Source organism: Aspergillus flavus, chromosome 4, assembly GCF_009017415.1.
Source record: "Aspergillus flavus chromosome 4, complete sequence".
NCBI classification, from domain to species: domain Eukaryota; kingdom Fungi; phylum Ascomycota; class Eurotiomycetes; order Eurotiales; family Aspergillaceae; genus Aspergillus; species Aspergillus flavus.
The window spans coordinates 2,954,857-2,972,722 of NC_092405.1; the positions used below are offsets into that span (position 1 = coordinate 2,954,857).

The following is a 17,866-nucleotide window of genomic DNA, read 5'->3' on the forward strand; positions in this document are numbered from 1 at the left end:
TAAAAAAACATATTCCATCATTCCTTGCATCTAATGGAGGACCATTTAGAGTATATGGGATTGGTCTTCTATCATCCTACTACTCAGGACAGCTATATGTCGACTCCCCTACGCCAAGTCAAGCGATACATCAACGAGACTCTGTCATCTGCCTTTGACGAACTATCCAAACCAGATGGCCGACCAGCCATAACACTCAAACGAAGTTCTAGGAACGCGTCACTGTTCATCAATCCCACAAGTAGAGCCCTTGAAAGCAGCGGAACAGACACATATATCACCTATTCCTGGCCCGGCGCAAACACCTTCGAGGCATGGAAATTTAGTATACACATCGATTCATTGACACTACCACGGGTCCATATACTGATCCTTATAACAATAGCCGTTGTCTTTCGAGTTCTTGCCGTCGTTGCAGATGCTATTGGCACAGGTGTAGTAGTTTCCAAAAGGTCTGCGATCCGCACCGAGATTTCTGCAACTTCTGATGCCTAAGCAGAGACATATATTACAGCGATCCGGCCTGCTTTGGGACACAGAGAATTGTTGACACAATCGTTGATGACCTGGCCTACACCATTGGAGTCGACAGATCCGCACTGAATGTTGTATGTAATATTCATTTACGATGCCTGTACTTGATCGAATTGATCCTGTTGGTTTAACGCCTTTGGGTAATGCAACAGGAAGCGGCTGCGAAAGGACTTGTGGCAGGCTATTGTAGCCTTCTGACCAAATCTGGGGAGACAATGGATGTTCAATTGCCTGCCAAGGTATATAGATCTGAAGGATACTCCGCTCCCCGTGTCAAAAGGTCCCAACTAATCCGGATAGGACTGTCTGGTGCCAAGTTCACAAGATGACAGGGAACTAAACATCTCAGATGCTAGCTGGGTCTTAATCATCGAGAAAGAGGTGCAGCCTTTGCCATACGATCTCATTACGGAGACTCATCTAGTACACAGGCCATCTACCGCCGACTCACAAGAAGTAATTATCATACTAGAGCGGCCGCAGGAAAAGGGATTCTCATCACTGTAAGCCCTCCTTAACCTGCATTAATGGATGAGTAATCAACAAGGACTAGGGGAAAGGCTACCCAGACCTCTCAACTAGAGCCTTCATACGAAAATTATATGAGAACAGCCGTAGATCAGACAAAGCCCTACGCTTCTATGGTTTAGTTGACAACGATCCCGACGGCATGGCTATCATGTCAATATACAAGTACGGCTCAATGGCACATACGAACCAGAATGGAAGGTTGAATATTCCTTGCCTCTGGTGGTTAGGCCTCCGAACGTCAGATGTCGTATCTGGAGCACCGAGCAACGACGACAGGGCTTTGAATAGATTGACAGTAAGGGACAGAACGAAGATCGTGACCATGTTGTCGAACAACCCTGTCTGGGCAGCCGAAGGACCTGAGCTGGAATGGCGTGCAGAGCTGCAGCAAATGCTCATGCTGAACCTGAAAGCTGAAATCGAGATACTTTATGATTGGGACGGAGGACTAGAAGGATGGATTGATCAGAAGATGGCAGGTTTCTCTCTACCGGAAGACTAGGACGATATTACCCGTATATATGTATAATTCAGGCAAGCTATTTACTTTCTATCAGCTCTGCCGAAGAGGACCCACAAAGATAAGCAAAGAGCGAAGAAAGGCCCCAGTAGAAGCGCCTTAAACAGTAAAAATGTACCATAAACGCCATGGCCCCACCACCAACCAAAGACAGACGCATGCATCCCATACCAAGCTATGCCACGCGCCAGCGAGCAATGGCTATAAAGCCTAAGCTCGGTGCAATGAAAGAGGTACCATGCCTCTCCATCATATTCTCAGTCAGCAATTAGGAGCACACTCCTACAGCCCCAAACCCTTCCGTACCTCATCGCGAACCTTGCGCTCATAGTCGCTCCTCCGTTCTCTCCACATCTTTGCCGCCTCAACATTGGCAGGACTCTCGTCATTTGGTTCCGCAAGCATACTCATGACCGAGATAAGAATCTTCTCAACGCTCTGAATCGGTGACCACCGCTCCGACGCATGCTCATAGTGGTTCGGATCATCACCGGGAGGATGAAGAATGGAGATACACACGGTTCCATTGGGATATACTGTCCGATGACAAAACTTAATTAGTTAAGCTCCAAATCTCCTTTTAACCACCCAGGGCCATCATAGATAAAGACATGGGAAAGTACCGTTAGGATGCCAAACCCCTCCACCCACAAACTTCATCGTCGGCGGACTCAACGGATAATCTTTCGGAAACTTCAACTCGGCAGCAAAAACACCGCCTTCAAAGGGTGTGCCTTGTGGACCCTCGATCAGGGCTTCCCAATGGAACATGTCATCTTCAGTGACGGGGCCGGCGGTGATGCCATCTGGCGGATTGGTGGATAGGTTCTTGTACTCGTGGAAAAGACGTTTTTGCGCGACAGTAGACATTGTTGCTCTCTAACTCTTGTTACAAGGATGTAAATATGAAAGAAAAGTAAAAGAACACGAGCTCGTAGACCAATGAATTGTTTGTCGTTTGTAGTGAGGTAGTTTTGAGGAGACAATGGAGTGGGGTTATAAAGTGCGGTCCTTAAAGTGAAGGCGATCGACTGAAGATAATTTATAAGTTTTTTTGCCCCTTTCCTATTCAGATAAACCGCGTTAGCAATATGAAGCGACAACAACCCTTCCGGTTCGGCCACAGCGCAAGTTGATGGAAAAAGAAGTTGCCACTGGACAGAAGGGAAAATGACGGTTGATGCCCCAGGCCGCACATGTTATTGCCGTTGCTTATCACCGAGGGTACGGCCCGCATTTATGCTTGTATTGATCGGCATTGCTGCTTCAAGATGAAGAAAAAAAAAATTGATGTTCATGTCCTAACTATAATACAATTGTATATCTCTATACCACGCAAACAACGCTTCTCTCAACTGACTCCTATAAACCTGTAAACCGCCGCTCCAGAGTAAACGCCTTGCAAAACAGGATTAAAACCAATCATAATCATCACCGTCTCCTGCGTCGGTATCGTCTGCCGCCCATGGATCCTCTTGACTCTGGGCCCAAGGATCTTGAGGTTCATCGGCCCAAACATCTCCATAAGGGCCTGTTTGACTGGAGGTAGGTGACTGCTGGTCTCTTGGGAGCGCTTGTTGATCTAGTGGAGCCGATTGCGACTGATGCTCTCCCGTCATGCCTCGAGACATCGCATCATATCCGGCTATCGCTCCAGCCCCGGCAGCACCTGCAGCTGCACCTTCGGCTATTCCTCCAGCTGCACCGGCCCGACCGAGAGTGCCTGCAGCCGCTTCACCCACAGCCCCAGCTTCGCCGGCTGCAGCTCCACCAGCCGCAGCCTCTCCGCCAACGCCGGGGATCCAGATAGGCATGAAACCAAATCCACCAGTACCACTATGACGACTGAAATAGTCGAAGTCGATGCTAACTGCAGTAGCCAACATGACTGCACGCTGGTCGAGCGTCATGCCGGTAACAGCATTGTTTTGCGCAGGTACTTGTTCAGGGCTAAAGGCAGCCGAGTCCATTCGTAGAGCATAGACACCAGTGTCTGTAAAGAGTTCGCGAGCAAACCCCGCAAAGTTACGGTTGACGGATCCGATAAGTTGATCATTGGCCGAGCGAAGGGAAAAGTCCCACGACAAGAAAGGCTCATCAACGTAGGCGAATTGATTAAATTCGCCCATAGCTTGACCGCCATTTTTCGTTTGAGTTAATTGCATCTGCTGGGCGTCGGAAAGACCGGACTGCAAAAGCGGTCGGGATACGGTGCCCATATCCGTCGCGCGGCTCGGGGAGTGATGGTAGGTGAATAGGTTATATTTCCGCCGTAATGGTGCCCACTGCTGTTGGGCCTCTCCGATCACGCGCATGTCATCCAGCTCTAATGAGGACACACGGGCATTAGAATCTCCTGTAGCCTGGATAAGCGAGCCCGGCTGAACATTTTGAAGAGAGGTTGAAGAGGAGGAGGCATTTCTAGCAACATCAAGAGGGTCGTACACCCGGATACAGGAATTAATCCACGAGAATGGTCGATGAAACTAGATAGCGTCAGCGCAACACTAGAAGCGAAAAAGATAATTTCAAAGCTCACGCGCAACACTTCATTCTCATGCCTGTCAAAGACATGCGTCACAAAACTCCTATGGGTTCGGAACCATTGTCGAGCCATCATGTTGGTCATTCCTCGCTCCTGCTCCGCCATATACCCGATATGATGCCCATTCGCATCCATAATTACATACTTGTTGGCTTGCTCAAACCCACTGCGAAAGAAAAGCGCCAAGTTAGCCGATAGTTTTGCGACGTCTTTCGTAAGCCGGAACACTCACATCATGACATTCATGAGCTCCAGTTGCCGCTGCACAACTAGGCCAGAATTTGCCAATATACCCATTGCAGGGTGGTTTTCCTTTAACACTCCACGGGGATCTTCTGGTATATGGACAGGGGAGAGCAGAGTGTTGTGAGCGGGGTCATAGTTCGGGTTTGGGGAACTGGCATCATTTGCCGCTGAACTCGGCTGGTCCGGTTGCTGTGAGGGTATATTGGCCCTTCTGATGGGCTCTGGTCTTCGTATCGAATTCCGGGGGCCACGAGAGCTAATTCGTCCCCTCGTGAATGAACTCGACAGCGCTCGGCCGGGGGCTTTAAGCCCACGCACCGGTTGTAGTTGGAGTCTAGCACTCCACATGCCTGGGGTAAAGATAGCAACTAGTATGGAGTAAGTTGACTCGGAGTAAAGCGCGACTATCTCTGCAACGCACCGCAACGGATGACGGGATATTGTTGAGATATTGGAAAGAAGCAGTTAGGCGGAGACTATGACGAACTTGTCAATGGAGTTAAGCGGAGATAAGGATAAGCAGAATCAACCAGAAAGACTACGTACCTACTACTCTCATTTATTTACATACTTCTACAGGTTTGGGATCGGGTATCTAAGAGGAACAACGGAATTATTTCTACGGAATCAAAAAAGGGCCTGCCTCCGAAGTACAACATCATAGAACTTTACTAGTCAATCCTAGCGTTCGCATCCTCACTGTAAGCACCGGTGAGAGTTTACAAATGCTATACAATCTATATCGTATAAAGACACGAAATCACCTCGCGCCTTGCATCGAAATAAATTCAAACTGATATCACAAGAAGTCAAATATAAAAACAAATTTCGTCCAATCGCATACTAAGTTAAGAATCACAAGACACCCTTCCGAGCCAACTCAATCTTGCGCGCCGCTTCGCCGGGTTGGAATCCCCCCTTCGAGATGCAGACAGCACTTCCTTCACTAAGTTCGATCTTATCTTCGTTGTCGGGGTGCGCGCATGGACAATGATGAGGGAAATGAACGCAAGCAAGAGTACCGGGACATAAATACTTGTCACACTGAGCTGTAAGCGTGGAACATGTTAGCCATTACTAGACAGTATGGAAGAGCGCGCAAGGTGTCATGATCAAGTACCTGACTCCCACATGTTCTGATATCGTGAACTATCGCTGGGCTCATTTTGAGCCGCTTGCTGTTGATGTTCTTGACGTCCGCCGCCAAACATATGCTCAAAGAACTGGAACTGAGCGTGGGCCACGGAGGCCAGGAGGAGCAAAGCTCCAAGGGTCCGGATCCAGGTATGCAGCATTGCAAGTAGAGCCCAATATATGTGCCTCCAAAGTTATCAGCTGAAGAGATATTTGGTCTTTCCCAATGTAAGCAACATATCACTGTTCAAGGGTAACTTGTGTAATTTGTTTGCAAATGAAGCCAACTCTCGCGAACGCACGTGACCTGCCAAGACCCAGGTTGGCCGCCGAGAAAAAAGTCACCATACGGAACCGCGAGCAACTCCGTCCAACATTCAGGAACATTGGGGAGTTGCCCGTCCCTTGCCAATCCGCATGTTACAACAAAGACTACTGGCGCCCCTCCGGGTGCTGGAGAGAGCAATTGTGCCATCGCTCCGCTCATCACAGCCAATCTCCCGACCACCACCACCATCAATACTCTCACGAACCAACACCTCCGCACCGACACCATTCTTGAACCGCCTCCTCCCCTTCTCTCAAGTCCGTCATGCCTCCCACGCCACCCAGGGTACGGCGAATCGACATTCCCGTGACCCCGCGGGAAAGCGTCTCGGTGCGAAACGTACCACCGGTGAATACGTCGTTCCAGGCTGTATCATTTTCCGTCAGCGTGGAACGAAATGGTTTCCAGGCGAGAATTGCGCGCTAGGCAGGGATCATACCATCTATGCCACTGAGGCAGGATATGTGAGATACTATTTGGATCCCGAACGGCACCCTGACCGGAAGTATATCGGCGTCTGCTTTGAGAAGGACGGCAAGTTGCCTACGCCCCGGAATGCCCCGACCAAACGGAAACTGAACAGGGTCGCCGTCCCTCGCATCGATGACGCCCCTACGCCGATTGCTGGACAGTCGGATCTTGTTGCTACTATTGACAATGGCACTATGGTGTCTAGCGTGGAGGCTGTGAACGCCGAGTCAGGCTCTCAGCTGCGTCCGGGTTATATGTACCGTGAGGCGAACTGGCAGATCGGTCGAGCAGCTGAGAAGGCCGGGATTACAGCGAAGGCTTACAACCCCAAGAACCGTTGGTTGGCATGGAGAAAGAGACAGGCTAGGGCCGAACGGGCCGCCCAAATGAAGAGTCTCAAGAACAAGAAGAAGGCTTCAAAGAAGGGCAAGGGTGGCCGCTAATGATCATAGCCAACGCTTCCGCCCATTATCTTATGTCTCCGCATGTCCGGAGTGGTGTCGCACGGTATCGGGCTTAAAGGTGCTTTTGTACTATAGAGAAATGTTTACATCCATTAAATTGTTATTCAACGTACTATGTATAGGATTTATACTTGAGATATGTAAGGCAATTGGATTCAAATTCATTAAGACCGTATCCAAAACAAGTGCTGGAGACACACTGGGGGTATAACTGCTATTATAAATGCCCATGACATCAAGTCCTCAACAAAGCTGCATTTCCTCGTCAAATCTATAATCCTTTTCAAACAGTAAGTATAACCATGAAACACCGAATATCAAAGGGTATATTGGTCGGAGCTGTCAATCAATCAACCTCCCCAGGATCAAGCTTTGACAGACAAATTCGTTGCCTACAATCCTGACATTAGTGCTCAGACCAAGATCACTGCCACTTATTGACTCGGTTAATCCATTCCTTTTTCGCTTTCTTGACCTCTGAGCAGGATAAGCCTTTTGGCTGCCAGGGACAGAGGCTCCAAGGATGGTGGCTATGGCAGAGGCTTTCTCATCATTATCCACATAGATCCAATCCCATTCACATCCAGTTCCAGTTGCACCCTGATCAAGGACTCCCCGAGCCGACTTGACATCAGGTACACGTTCGACTTTAGAAGCACCTAACGCATACGTTAAAAAGAGATACGCTTTCCTTCGCTCTTCATCAGCTTTCCCGCGGCCCATCACGACTAGCACCGACTGCCCATGCAATAGATTGGGTCGGGCAGCAATGGTTTCAGGCAGTCGTGCTTGCGTAGCAGGATAAGGATGCAATAATCTTGACTTCGTCGCTCCGTGGAGATACGAGGATTCCCCAGCAGGAAGCAAATACATCTCCCAATCTATAACCTGGCGTTGAGCTACGCAGTCCTCTATCCAGCGGTCCGAGAGACAAGGAAGGTTGAGAGCTAGTGCCTGCATATACTTTGGCCGGCGAGAATGCTTGTCAGCTATCAAACAGGCAAAGCCCACGTCTTCAGCGCCGCCAGTGAGACGAAACTGGTTGTTGTTGTTCGCGGCTGGGGTTGGTGATTTCGATGGCGTAACAACTGGGCGGCTTGACGGTAGATCAAACAGCTCATTGAAGCCATCATGAAGAATACGTCCATCATTATCCAATATCATCCGCGTAATCCGAGTCTTTGCTTCATCATTCTCCCCATAAGACACGGCAAACACCATTCCAGCGAATATACCATTTGAATAACGAATACTGCGGGATAACCGAGTGCTGGGTGAAGCTGGTGTGGTGTGTCGATCAGACGGTGTTTGAAGTCTATTCTCTGACTGTGCATGTACAGAGCTGTAGCTATATGTCCGATCTTTGAGTTGGTTCCAGAGGATAGTATCCAGGTATATGCGGGATATTGGGACTTTGACACTATTCTCGGGAACTGCAAGTCCTTCACGTGTAAGGCTCTTGCGCTGCTTTTGTCCTAAAACGACAGTCGAATGGCCGTATACATCTGTCATACGGATAATGCCGTTGGATGCCTCGTTTTCAAGGTCTTCCATGCTCAATTTATCCTCAAAGCCTCGGATAATGTGAGTCACCTTTGGCACATTGGGCATATCGACCTTCACAGCGTCTCCAACCCGTAGCTCGAGCCGTTTCACAGCTCCAATGGGAACTTCAACGGGAGCACTGTCTTCGAATTTGACCAAATAACGGGACTGTGAAGTCCCCAATGGTCTTCCAAAACAGGTTGCAGGGTAAAATGCACGCTTTGTTCCACTCCAGGCTGCAAGAACCTGATTTAGTGCAATTGCGACATCGCCATCAGGGACCGAGTCACCTCTAGCGGTGCTATTTTCGATGAGATCCTCTGATGGCTCGTCTCTAGAAGCTTCAACATGTTGTTCCGTGGGAAGTGATGTGGCTTCTGAACAGTTTTGATCAGCGACAAGCTGCGCATCAGTACTCTCCTCGGAATGATGGGCTTCCTTGGCCTTCTGCTCGAGAATACGAGGAAGACCGAACAGCCGCGCGCGCTCCTTCCGTGAAAAATGATAGTGGGGAGAATCATCAACATCCCATACTGTCTCCGCTCGCCTGGAAGCTCGTGATCGTTTCTCAAAGGCTTCCTTAGGCTTCGTCACTGATTGTTCGGGCTTGGGGTCCCGGGCCGGCATTGTTTCATTTTCCTTTAGGGGAGCAAAGTAAGTGGCGGCACGGGGTGTAATAGGAAGCACTGGGTCAGAGGCGAAGACATTTTGCCCATCATTTCCACGCCGTCTCTTTCTTGGTGGAACTGGAGACAGTGCGACAGCGGATCTGAACTCTCGATCGTCGGCGGATAATATGTTAATATCAACGTCGAAGTTTCCCGTCCCGATTTGAGGCGAAGCATCAGCTGCAATTTCTGTCAGTGCTCTACGCTGTCTTCCACTTGGACTGGATAGAATTTTGGAGTTATAGATGCTCTTTACTGGCGACGAGCTATTCGAATTGACTGGCTGGGAATGATATCCTCGTTCGTGTGTGGATGAGTAAAGAGGAGGGAGGTCATCGTCTTCTTGATCCATCGATTCATTATTCACGTCATTTGCCCAGCTTTGAGTAAAGAATCGATTCGGGCTCGTTTCTGGGATAGCTGTCGTTGGCACCACATCTGCAAAGGTCTTCGGACGCTGAACAGGTGTTTCAGCCACGCGAGACGGCATCGAAGATGACTTCTCCTTGATATCGGATGTCGGCGCTTTGTCGCCTAATTCTATAGATTCATGCACAGTTGAATTGCTAGATTGCATTACGCTAGTTTCCTGGGCAATGGGGTTTCTCGGTGGATGTTCATGAGAACGATGTGGGTTGATCGAGTTCGATCTGGATCGAGCCACTATACGGTCGTCATCCAGTTGAAACGATACTCGACTCCTTTGGGAGGCTGAGGGAGGAGTTGACTGTATACGGAGTTGTTTCGCAGGAGACACAAGCTTCTCAGGAGAATGCTTTGTGCAAATGTGTGAGCCCGAAGGCTGGGTCTGGTTCACGTTCCATATTTCTGCAGTATTCCTTCCTTGATTTACCTCGTCCTGTGGACCTGGGGACCGTTGAGAGTCCTTCACAATATATACTTGGGATGAGCTGCTAGCACCATCTGGTTGTTCGTCAGCAGCACCGTGAGGTAAATGGAACTCTGCAGCACCTTGTAGTGAACTTCTGCAGCTAGGAGATGGGGCACCATCAAGAGCAAGTGCCTGAGAGAGGCGATCATGTGCACTGGTCGCGGCAGCCAGCGGGGTTGTAGAGGGATCATTATGGTTTTCCTTATCCTCCTCATTTGAAGGATTTGGGTCTGGAGACCGACACATCCGTTGACAAAGCTCATCCTCCTGTTCCGTCTCCTCTTCACTGGTTGCACCTGCAGCAGCGTTTCCTTGGTGCTCGATTCTGCTAGGTGACTTGCTCGTTTCATCTGAGTTCTTGTGACCTGCTGCTCTTGGGGGAGCTGAAAGACCGGCCAATTGTTCCCTAGTTTCCTCATCGATATTTCTCTGTCGCCTTATGCGCTCCACGAAGCTGGGTTCTTTGTCAAACTCGCCGTCACTCTGATCTCCCGAGTATATATAATCTGCAGAGCGCGTCATCCTCTCTCGTAGGATTATATCCCGTTGCGCCTGCGACTCTTGCATGGTGATATAATTGAGATGTGGCTCTGAAGAATCCCGGGGAAAGGTTGCCGCAATATTATTTAACGGCGAGGACAGAGTTGTAGCAAGCGAACGATTTTGAATAGGAAGGTTAGGTGAAGGCCGGTCAGACATCGGATCGGATTGTTGGCCACGGACAATGGGAGAGGAAGGGGCCTGGGTTGCTTTGAATACCTGGCTTAGTGCCATGATACCGCCGCTTGATTCTAGCTCCGTCGCAAGAGGATTCCTCGATGCTGTGGGGGTCACTGTAGCAAAGCCATCGACACGCCCTGTTTTCACTGTTGTCGCCGGGGTCTTCGACACAAAACGCTGGGACTCGGGAAAGAGATTCGGCTGATAGTGCATGGGGGATGACTCCCCGAGTTTGAAACTGCTCTGATCCTCGTTATCTTCGCCATTGGTTGCATCGGTGTTTGACCCGTCAAACCCAGCCAGCAGATCCACATGGCCAATATCACCTTCGTGCAGTGTCCTCAAAGTTGCATTATCGGCAAGATTATTGTCCGAGCCATTATCAGCAGCTTCTTGGTTCTGTCTTATAAGGTCGTCATAAACCGATTGCGAGATGACTTGGGTGTCTGAAGGCACCGTGTCTGCAGAGCTCATCTTCTTAGAGGGGTGCAATCCAGCTGCAGGGTCTTGTCTTCTTTGTTTAAAGGGCAATCGAGCAGCGTTTGTCAAGCTTCTAGCATTTTGTTCCTGAATGGGTGACTCGGGATGATTAGACAGGGATTTCTGGGAGACCTCCTGGCCAGTAGACAACTGACAACCATTAGAGATCTGAGAGTAGTGCTCTTCGACGACGTTGTGATGGGGGATAATCTTGAGAAGTTCGGAACCAGGTATTAACGACTGGGATTGTGCAGGTTCCTAGCAGATGATTGGTGTTAGAGCAATCGAGATCACAGCGCCACCAGTGTGACCACTCACTCGTCCCAACGCGACGCGTTGCAACAGTGGGATATCGATACTGTCATCCTGGGTCTCCATAATCCCTTTAACCGGTAGATTATTAGACATGGAATTGTCGATAATTCATCGTCCAAAGTCTTTAAATACACCCCTCGCCTTCACATGCCTAGGTAATACTCGTAACAGGTTGTTCTCGACCTCCGGAACCAAAGGAGCGCGAAACGCGTCTCTCACGTGATCAAGTAATAATACCGTTATAGGACTAGGTCGACTTGGGGTCACTCAAAGGATTTTTATTGGCGTTCACATTGACGTACATGGCGGATATCAGTGGATATTGATTTACATACGGAGTAGGTTACAGGCCGCTAGCAAGTGCCTCCGGTTACCGTCCGGACGAGGAAAACCGGTCATTCTCAGATAGAACCGAAGATAGATAGCTTGTAGAATACATGGAAAACAAAAGAGGACACCACACTAGTCCCGAGTCCGGTTTGGCACCCATCGCCTGATCAACATCTCTCGTACTGTATAACGGGCAAGAAGAGCGCCGATATCCTCTGACGGAGCATTGGCTTCTCCGAACAAAGGCGGTGGGACATCCACGTAGCAGACCACTAGGCTCTTCTTCACCTGAGCTTGCACTCGGTTAACGCAATGGAGCCACCACCAGCTGCGCGCCTGTTTCCTAGCACAATGAGCCTTCCTCTCCTCGGTCTCGGACCAGTAAGGGTGCTCAAATGATGGTATGATCACAACTGCAAACTCTGCATGCGAGAAGACAGGCCCGCGATTGTAGAGGAGGTAGTCCACTCCGAATTTCACTCCGGAGCGCACAACCCATCCAAGAGACCGAAAGTGGTGATACACAATGTAGGATATCATGAAAGGATCGTCCGGTTCTAAATTGGATGAAAGACCACGAGGAGGGCAGTATGAATGCTGACAGAACCGAGACAGTAAAGAAGGGGGGGACAAAACGGCATTTCGTTTGCCATCGACGATCTGTAGAGCGCCAAGACCGTATACCAGAAAGAAAGCCTCCTCGTTAGACAGTTGAAGGTGTTCTTCATTCTTCAATGAAGGCTCATCCTCCGTTCCCTGCTCATCAACTGCCGGATCGGGCGCACGCACGACACTCGAATCGGAAACTAACTCCTTTGCCTGAACAACTGAAGAGAACCGTACAGTTTTGCTCCCGTTGGAGGGAGAGATATCAGGGGCGTTGGGGGTATCTGCTCCCTCCGTTTGTGCTACCGGTCGTTGTGACTCAGACAATTTAGCCTCCCTAGCCTTCCTCAGGGAAAACTTCTCTGTAGCAGGAGGTATACTACTAGTGACACCATCTGCGGATGGTGGCAAAGCCGACTGATCAATCGATGTGTTGCCGGCTTCCCTCGCGGCAGCTTCCGCCATGAGTCTCTGTTCGATAGCTAGTTTTTCCATCCTTGCTCTCTCTAATTTCAACTCACGACGCTCGGTTCTTCGCTGACGCGTAACCTCTTCACTTGTAACACCACCGAGTAATCCTCTCCTCTTCTTCTCCCGTTCCATCCAACTAGGCTCGCTTCGACTCAAACTTCCTTTACCGAAGAAGCCCATCTCCCACAATGCTCGGATAGCTTTGGCATCTGTAACATGAACGGATGATGTCTCGGAATCAAAGTAGGCCGAGTAGACTTCATCGTGTGGGGGAGCAATCAAGTATGTCAAATACGAGAGTAGCACGCTGACGATGGACAGAGGGTTATGTGGTATTAAAGGAGGAAGAGGATGCACACTGAGAGGAAGAGGGAAACGGTGAATTTGTCTGTAATTGGGCCTAGAGAACCGGCCAGGACGACCTTGGGAGGCATTATTGTTTGTAGACTCGGACTTCACAGCGGCAGCTGCAGCCTCGGGGGCAGTGGATTGAGAAGCCATAACTAATGTCAAAGAAAAAAGAGTTGTATTGATAGTATACTACATAAGGGAAGAGTCAGCATGGAACTCTTCTTTACGAGACGATGCAAAAGATTCGACGTTGGTTGTTCTCCTCAGATACCGTTGTAGTCAATTAAACCACTTCATCGACAACAGCGAAGAAATCAAGGTGCCATTGCCTAGGTTTAGGTATATTGGTGTCATCACCGGAGATCAACTACAAGTCTTCCTTCTGACTCAAGTTGCATTTGCTTACCAGAAAAACTTTTTTTTTTCTGGGTGCTCGCAGCCTGTGACGCAGTCACGGACAGGTTGTTACCAAGAGCCGTGAATAACTAAATACAATAGACAAGTAGCAAGAGATATCCAAACATCGTCATACTGCGACGTCACGATGGATGTTCATTATCATCCCAATTCTCTTGTTTTTGCCCTAACGTCAAAACTGGTGGATTGCAGAAGAGAAAAGAAAAATTTCTGGAACCGCCTAATAAAGGCTAGGGTGACTAAGCATTATGCGTGGCCCGTGCGCATCAAGTTTGGCAAAAAAAAATTGGGTTTTGGTGATTGCGGGAGGACTTCACGGGCAGTGAAATCCTTTCAGAACCTGTACTTCCTCGCCAGTAACCGATTAAACAACTCTATTCAAGTAAGTTAAGTTTTGCAAAATTCGACTGGCATGAACATCGCTGACCATTGTTTCACTAGGATGCATCTTATGGTACGTTCCCACAAATGCAACGCCTCTACACCACCCTACAATAGATGATCATTGGAGCTCGGGCACGAGTAGCAGGAACTAATACGATCTTTAATAGTACACTCTGGACGCTGAGGGAAAGCGGGTGTATACCCTGAAGAAGGTTTCCCCTGAGGGAAAGGTTACCAAGAGCGCTCATCCTGCTCGGTAAGGGTTCATTCGATCGATATCGGAGATATTGTGGTTAACAATAGGAAAGCTTCTCGCCCGATGACAAGTACTCTCGCCACCGCGTGACCTTGAAGAAGAGATTTGGTCTCCTCCTGACCCAGCAGAAGGGTATGAAAACCCTCGCTCCTAAGGGTTAGCTTTGACCAACGACTAACTTCTCTTTTGTCAGATTTGCAAACCTCCGAGCTGTAGAGCGCGGAATCATGGGATAAATTAGGTTGTTTTATAGGTGCTGTTTGGAAATCATGTTCTTTTGGCGAATGGTGTTACGTGCGGACATCTATATGAGACGTTTTCGGGGGGCCTCTTCAATACCTACCACTTGCATGAGGGATTTCCAAAAGTATTGCCCATATTCGGTCATAATAGTCCGGCCTCTCGTATAGAGAAGATCCACTTTTATCTATACCCTTATATATGCCCTATGTGCTCTATGGACCGTCACAAATCGGCCATCGTCATAACCCATGCCGTGTAGGAAAAGACAAGTAGTCGTAGAACTTTTGTTTTTGCCAAACTCCAATCCAATATCCATGCAAAAAGGACAGCGAAGCATGATTACCGCTTCCTCGAATTCACATTCCTACCAGCGCCAACTTTGATCCGACCACCATGCTTGCTTCGCTCTCCAGTCAGGATTCCGGGGAGATAGTCCTCGTCCATAAGATCCCGTTCCTTCCGAAGTCTTCGGCTTTCTTCGGCGGTAGCTCTGACATATTCTTTTTGGTCTTCGGCGAGAACGAGTTCGGTTCCCCAGCCACCTTTACCTCCGCCTCCTTTCCACTTCCCACTAGAGCTTCCATGGGTGGGCTTGGGAATACTGAATACGTTTCCTCGGTTGTTCCATTGCATGTTTTTCTTCAGATGCATCTTGAACTGCCCATTGGCATCGGTAGTGCAAGAGACACGAGTAAGGGTGTCTTTTCCGCAGCGCGGGCAGAACTGCTTGTTCATGTCCTTGGTCGTGAAGAAACAAGCGTGACAGCGTTTAATGAAGGACTTAAGATGGCGAATTCTCTGCAAGGTTGTCGTTGACAGTAGGTTCAGGTTCATCTGGAGTAATACGTTTTGGCACTAAATCATAGTCAGCCACGACGTATAGGTGACATACATGGGGAATGGGATGCGCTTACCGCAAAATCAGTCGTCATCGTCGCGACTTGCATAACCTTGGGCTCCGGTGTCGCCGACGCAGAGATACCCTCGTCGCGGGCTTGCTTCTTCTTCAGATTTGAAGGGGTGATCCATTCTCCGCCGTCCGAGTCAGCGGCTTCGTCGTCCTCTTCCTGAGGCTCTTGAGGGGTTGATTGTTCGACTGGCTTGGTTTCTGCGGCAGCGGTGACTCCATCCTGTGACTTCTCGTCCGGTTTCTCTAAAGCCGTGTTCTTCAGATCCTCCGCAACCGCATCAACTTCGGGATTTTCGACCTTCTCCTCAATCTGGCCAGACTCATCCGCCGTCTCGGGCTTTTTTTCTTCCTCCTTAACGGGTGGCTTGCCATTCACCTGTTTCTGTCCGGGGACGCTGCGCAGCCGCCAATCGCCACCGTTTCTTTCACATTCTACTTCATATGCAAGCGCCAGAACCTCAATATCAGTTCTACTCAGAACGGCCCTATCGCCAGTCTTCTTGGCGAATTCGCTCAATACACTGACGCTCTTCGGGGTCGGAGTCCGTTGCTTTAAGAATGGCAGATACATCGTTTCAACTCTGAGACGGGCATCGGGATCGCGAATTTCACTGACCACCGATGGAGTAATGAGAAGTTCCTCGCATTGTGCGAGAAGGGTGGATAACGGCGGGGTATTCTTCAGAATAGGGCCAGCATCAAGGACGATGGTGTGGACGGGCTTGGGCGGCGATGTCGTATCCGCCATGTTTGGTGATTCTGATGTACTAGTCTTCCAGCGACGGAGAAAATAGCACGTGCGAACGAAATCTGTAGGACGTTGTGGTCAGTTGGTCTCAAACGGTGCCCGCCAAAATGGGTGATTTCGCTGGAATTTTAGCTGGTCTGTGCGCTATCCTTATCTTAGCGCGGGCTTATCAGTGGCCGACAAATCATTGGATCCGCCAAATACGGTACAGTACCTACCCAACACCAGTACCTAGTTGGTACTAGTACAACTAGTAGGTTAGTACAACTAGTAGGTTAGTACTCCATACTGTACCAGTAGTAGGTATGTACTGTACTAGTACGACTTTTACCAAAACATTGAGTTCTGATGCACATATACATAGGTACAGGTCGATAGATTACGAACATGCATATCCGCTGGCCTCAGAAAAAGACACAAACAAGTTTTCAAAAAATATAATTCAAATAAATGAGAGCTGAACTCGTACAAATCTCTGCAGGAAAATAATCCTTCGGAGATAATGCATCATGCAAGCTTGAGACATGGATCATTCATCACCATACCGCCATACTTGACATGTCACGGGGGACGGTCACGACTCACGATGTTGCGCAACAAAGAAAGCCCAGTTGCATGAAAGCACCAACAGGATACTATGGCTTGTACTAGTACCAGTACTCGACCCGGTACAAGTTCTGAGTAGCGAAACTCAGATTAACCGTCTATCGGCTCAACCGTTAAGCTCGTCCTAAGATCACCAGGTATGTGAATTAGCTTCGACCTGATGGGACGTGATCGACCATGTCAACAAAGAGAAAGTACGACCGGGATCTTTATTCTGGTTGACATTCGATCTGGACCGTTCGGTGGGCTGATCGATCCATGGCCAAGCTGGTATCCTGGAAAAATCCCGGCAAGGAATCTCCGAGTCTTCAGCGAACATGCAATCGATCAGTGATGACGGGAGAAATTGACAGGTAGAAAAAGAGGCTGTATCCGTTTAGTTACAGTTGACACTGTGTATCCCCAAGACTCAAAAGTACTTATAGATCCAACCTCGGAATGTAACTATGTCCATAAAATGGCGAACACTAACGTACTATGGTCACCGGTGATCCTCGTAATTGGCGTCGACTATATGTAACCTTCTCCATAGCGCGCGCCAGTAACAAACAATCTAGATAATGCCTCGATCTGCATGCGGAAAAAAAGAATAGGGCAGGACGTAGCGAGTCTAGCCAACGGGGCAAAGTATCTTTAATTTTTAATTTTTACTTTTTTTATTTTATTTTATTTTATTTTTGTTTCCCTGTTTCTTTTTCCCCACCTCCCCCCTTCTCTATTTCTCTCTTGCGAAGCAATCGACCACGTTCTCATGAATTGCGCTTCCCATACCCATCGGCGATCGAAGGCTTGGCCCACCAAGTAATGTCGATATCATGCCATACAATCAATATATGCAGTTGACGAAGTCATGGACCTAATCGCTCGCCTTGTTAAGGGTACAATTTCAGGACGAAACAGAGGCCTACATCATATCAGACCAGCAAAGAACTGCTCTCCCTTAGCCGTTCTGTACTGCCTCAGTGGTGTGGATGTATAGGCATACCTGCAATCCGGATGCCGGATGGCCTAAAGGCGACAAAATCCAATTCAAAAGCAATCCCAAGTTTTGACGATCCAGATCTATAGTCCTGCGGGATAAGCAATCAATAGAGTCTATGCGTTATGCTTCAATGCGGGCATACATGTAAAAAGTCCACGGCACGATGCCG

At 48.9% G+C, this 17,866-nt stretch overlaps 9 protein-coding genes across 9 annotated transcripts; 3 read left to right on the forward strand and 6 right to left on the reverse strand.

Annotated features, from left to right (window-relative positions):
* Positions 1–33: 33 nt before the first annotated feature.
* On the forward strand, positions 34–1,567 carry F9C07_2067765 (meiotic recombination protein spo11; the record flags this gene model as incomplete). The annotated part of the gene is made up of 7 exons (XM_071508727.1): positions 34–325; positions 386–452; positions 497–608; positions 687–773; positions 835–915; positions 966–1,037; positions 1,088–1,567. 7 exons carry the CDS (start codon positions 34–36, stop codon positions 1,565–1,567), a joined length of 1,191 nt encoding a protein of 396 aa, XP_071366530.1.
* Positions 1,568–1,867: 300 nt separating this feature from the next.
* Positions 1,868–2,455, reverse strand: F9C07_10747 (putative ubiquitin conjugating enzyme; the record flags this gene model as incomplete). The annotated part of the gene is made up of 2 exons (XM_041292112.1): positions 1,868–2,121; positions 2,209–2,455. 2 exons carry the CDS (start codon positions 2,453–2,455, stop codon positions 1,868–1,870), a joined length of 501 nt encoding a protein of 166 aa, XP_041146434.1.
* Positions 2,456–2,858: 403 nt separating this feature from the next.
* On the reverse strand, positions 2,859–4,727 carry F9C07_10746 (phospholipid scramblase; the record flags this gene model as incomplete). Its single annotated transcript, XM_041292113.2, has 3 exons — positions 2,859–4,071; positions 4,125–4,296; positions 4,363–4,727. The coding sequence occupies 3 exons, from the start codon at positions 4,722–4,724 to the stop codon at positions 2,998–3,000; spliced, it is 1,608 nt and encodes a 535-aa protein (XP_041146435.1). The 3' UTR covers positions 2,859–2,997.
* Positions 4,728–4,953: 226 nt separating this feature from the next.
* F9C07_2283676 (uncharacterized protein) lies at positions 4,954–5,766 on the reverse strand. The gene is made up of 2 exons (XM_041292114.2): positions 5,497–5,766; positions 4,954–5,425 (listed from the first exon to the last, which is right to left on the reverse strand). The coding sequence occupies exons 1-2, from the start codon at positions 5,669–5,671 to the stop codon at positions 5,232–5,234; spliced, it is 369 nt and encodes a 122-aa protein (XP_041146436.1). The 5' UTR covers positions 5,672–5,766; the 3' UTR covers positions 4,954–5,231.
* A 161-nt stretch (positions 5,767–5,927) lies between these two features.
* F9C07_10744 (mitochondrial 54S ribosomal protein bL27m) lies at positions 5,928–6,752 on the forward strand (the record flags this gene model as incomplete). The annotated part of the gene is made up of 1 exon (XM_041285949.1): positions 5,928–6,752. One exon carries the CDS (start codon positions 5,928–5,930, stop codon positions 6,750–6,752), a length of 825 nt encoding a protein of 274 aa, XP_041146437.1.
* A 363-nt stretch (positions 6,753–7,115) lies between these two features.
* F9C07_2067510 (BRCT domain protein) lies at positions 7,116–11,456 on the reverse strand (the record flags this gene model as incomplete). The annotated part of the gene is made up of 3 exons (XM_071508723.1): positions 7,116–9,526; positions 9,722–11,336; positions 11,397–11,456. 3 exons carry the CDS (start codon positions 11,454–11,456, stop codon positions 7,116–7,118), a joined length of 4,086 nt encoding a protein of 1,361 aa, XP_071366531.1.
* A 399-nt stretch (positions 11,457–11,855) lies between these two features.
* On the reverse strand, positions 11,856–13,301 carry F9C07_10742 (putative tRNA-splicing endonuclease subunit Sen2; the record flags this gene model as incomplete). Its single annotated transcript, XM_041285955.1, has 1 exon — positions 11,856–13,301. The coding sequence occupies one exon, from the start codon at positions 13,299–13,301 to the stop codon at positions 11,856–11,858; it is 1,446 nt and encodes a 481-aa protein (XP_041146439.1).
* Positions 13,302–14,010: 709 nt separating this feature from the next.
* F9C07_2232833 (H/ACA ribonucleoprotein complex subunit 3) lies at positions 14,011–14,424 on the forward strand (the record flags this gene model as incomplete). Its single annotated transcript, XM_041292111.1, has 4 exons — positions 14,011–14,022; positions 14,120–14,208; positions 14,261–14,340; positions 14,402–14,424. The coding sequence occupies 4 exons, from the start codon at positions 14,011–14,013 to the stop codon at positions 14,422–14,424; spliced, it is 204 nt and encodes a 67-aa protein (XP_041146440.1).
* A 366-nt stretch (positions 14,425–14,790) lies between these two features.
* On the reverse strand, positions 14,791–16,109 carry F9C07_10740 (proteasome maturation ans ribosome synthesis protein Nop10; the record flags this gene model as incomplete). Its single annotated transcript, XM_041292116.1, has 2 exons — positions 14,791–15,306; positions 15,366–16,109. The coding sequence occupies 2 exons, from the start codon at positions 16,107–16,109 to the stop codon at positions 14,791–14,793; spliced, it is 1,260 nt and encodes a 419-aa protein (XP_041146441.1).
* Positions 16,110–17,866: the final 1,757 nt, after the last annotated feature.

Coding starts and splice junctions, on each gene's coding strand:
- F9C07_2283676 (XM_041292114.2), bottom strand. CDS start 5,671: ATGCTGCATACCTGGATCCGGACCCTTGGAGCTTTGCTCCTCCTGGCC. Junction 5,426..5,496: donor TCAGAACATGTGGGAGTCAG/GTACTTGATCAT, acceptor CCACGCTTACAG/CTCAGTGTGACAAGTATTTA.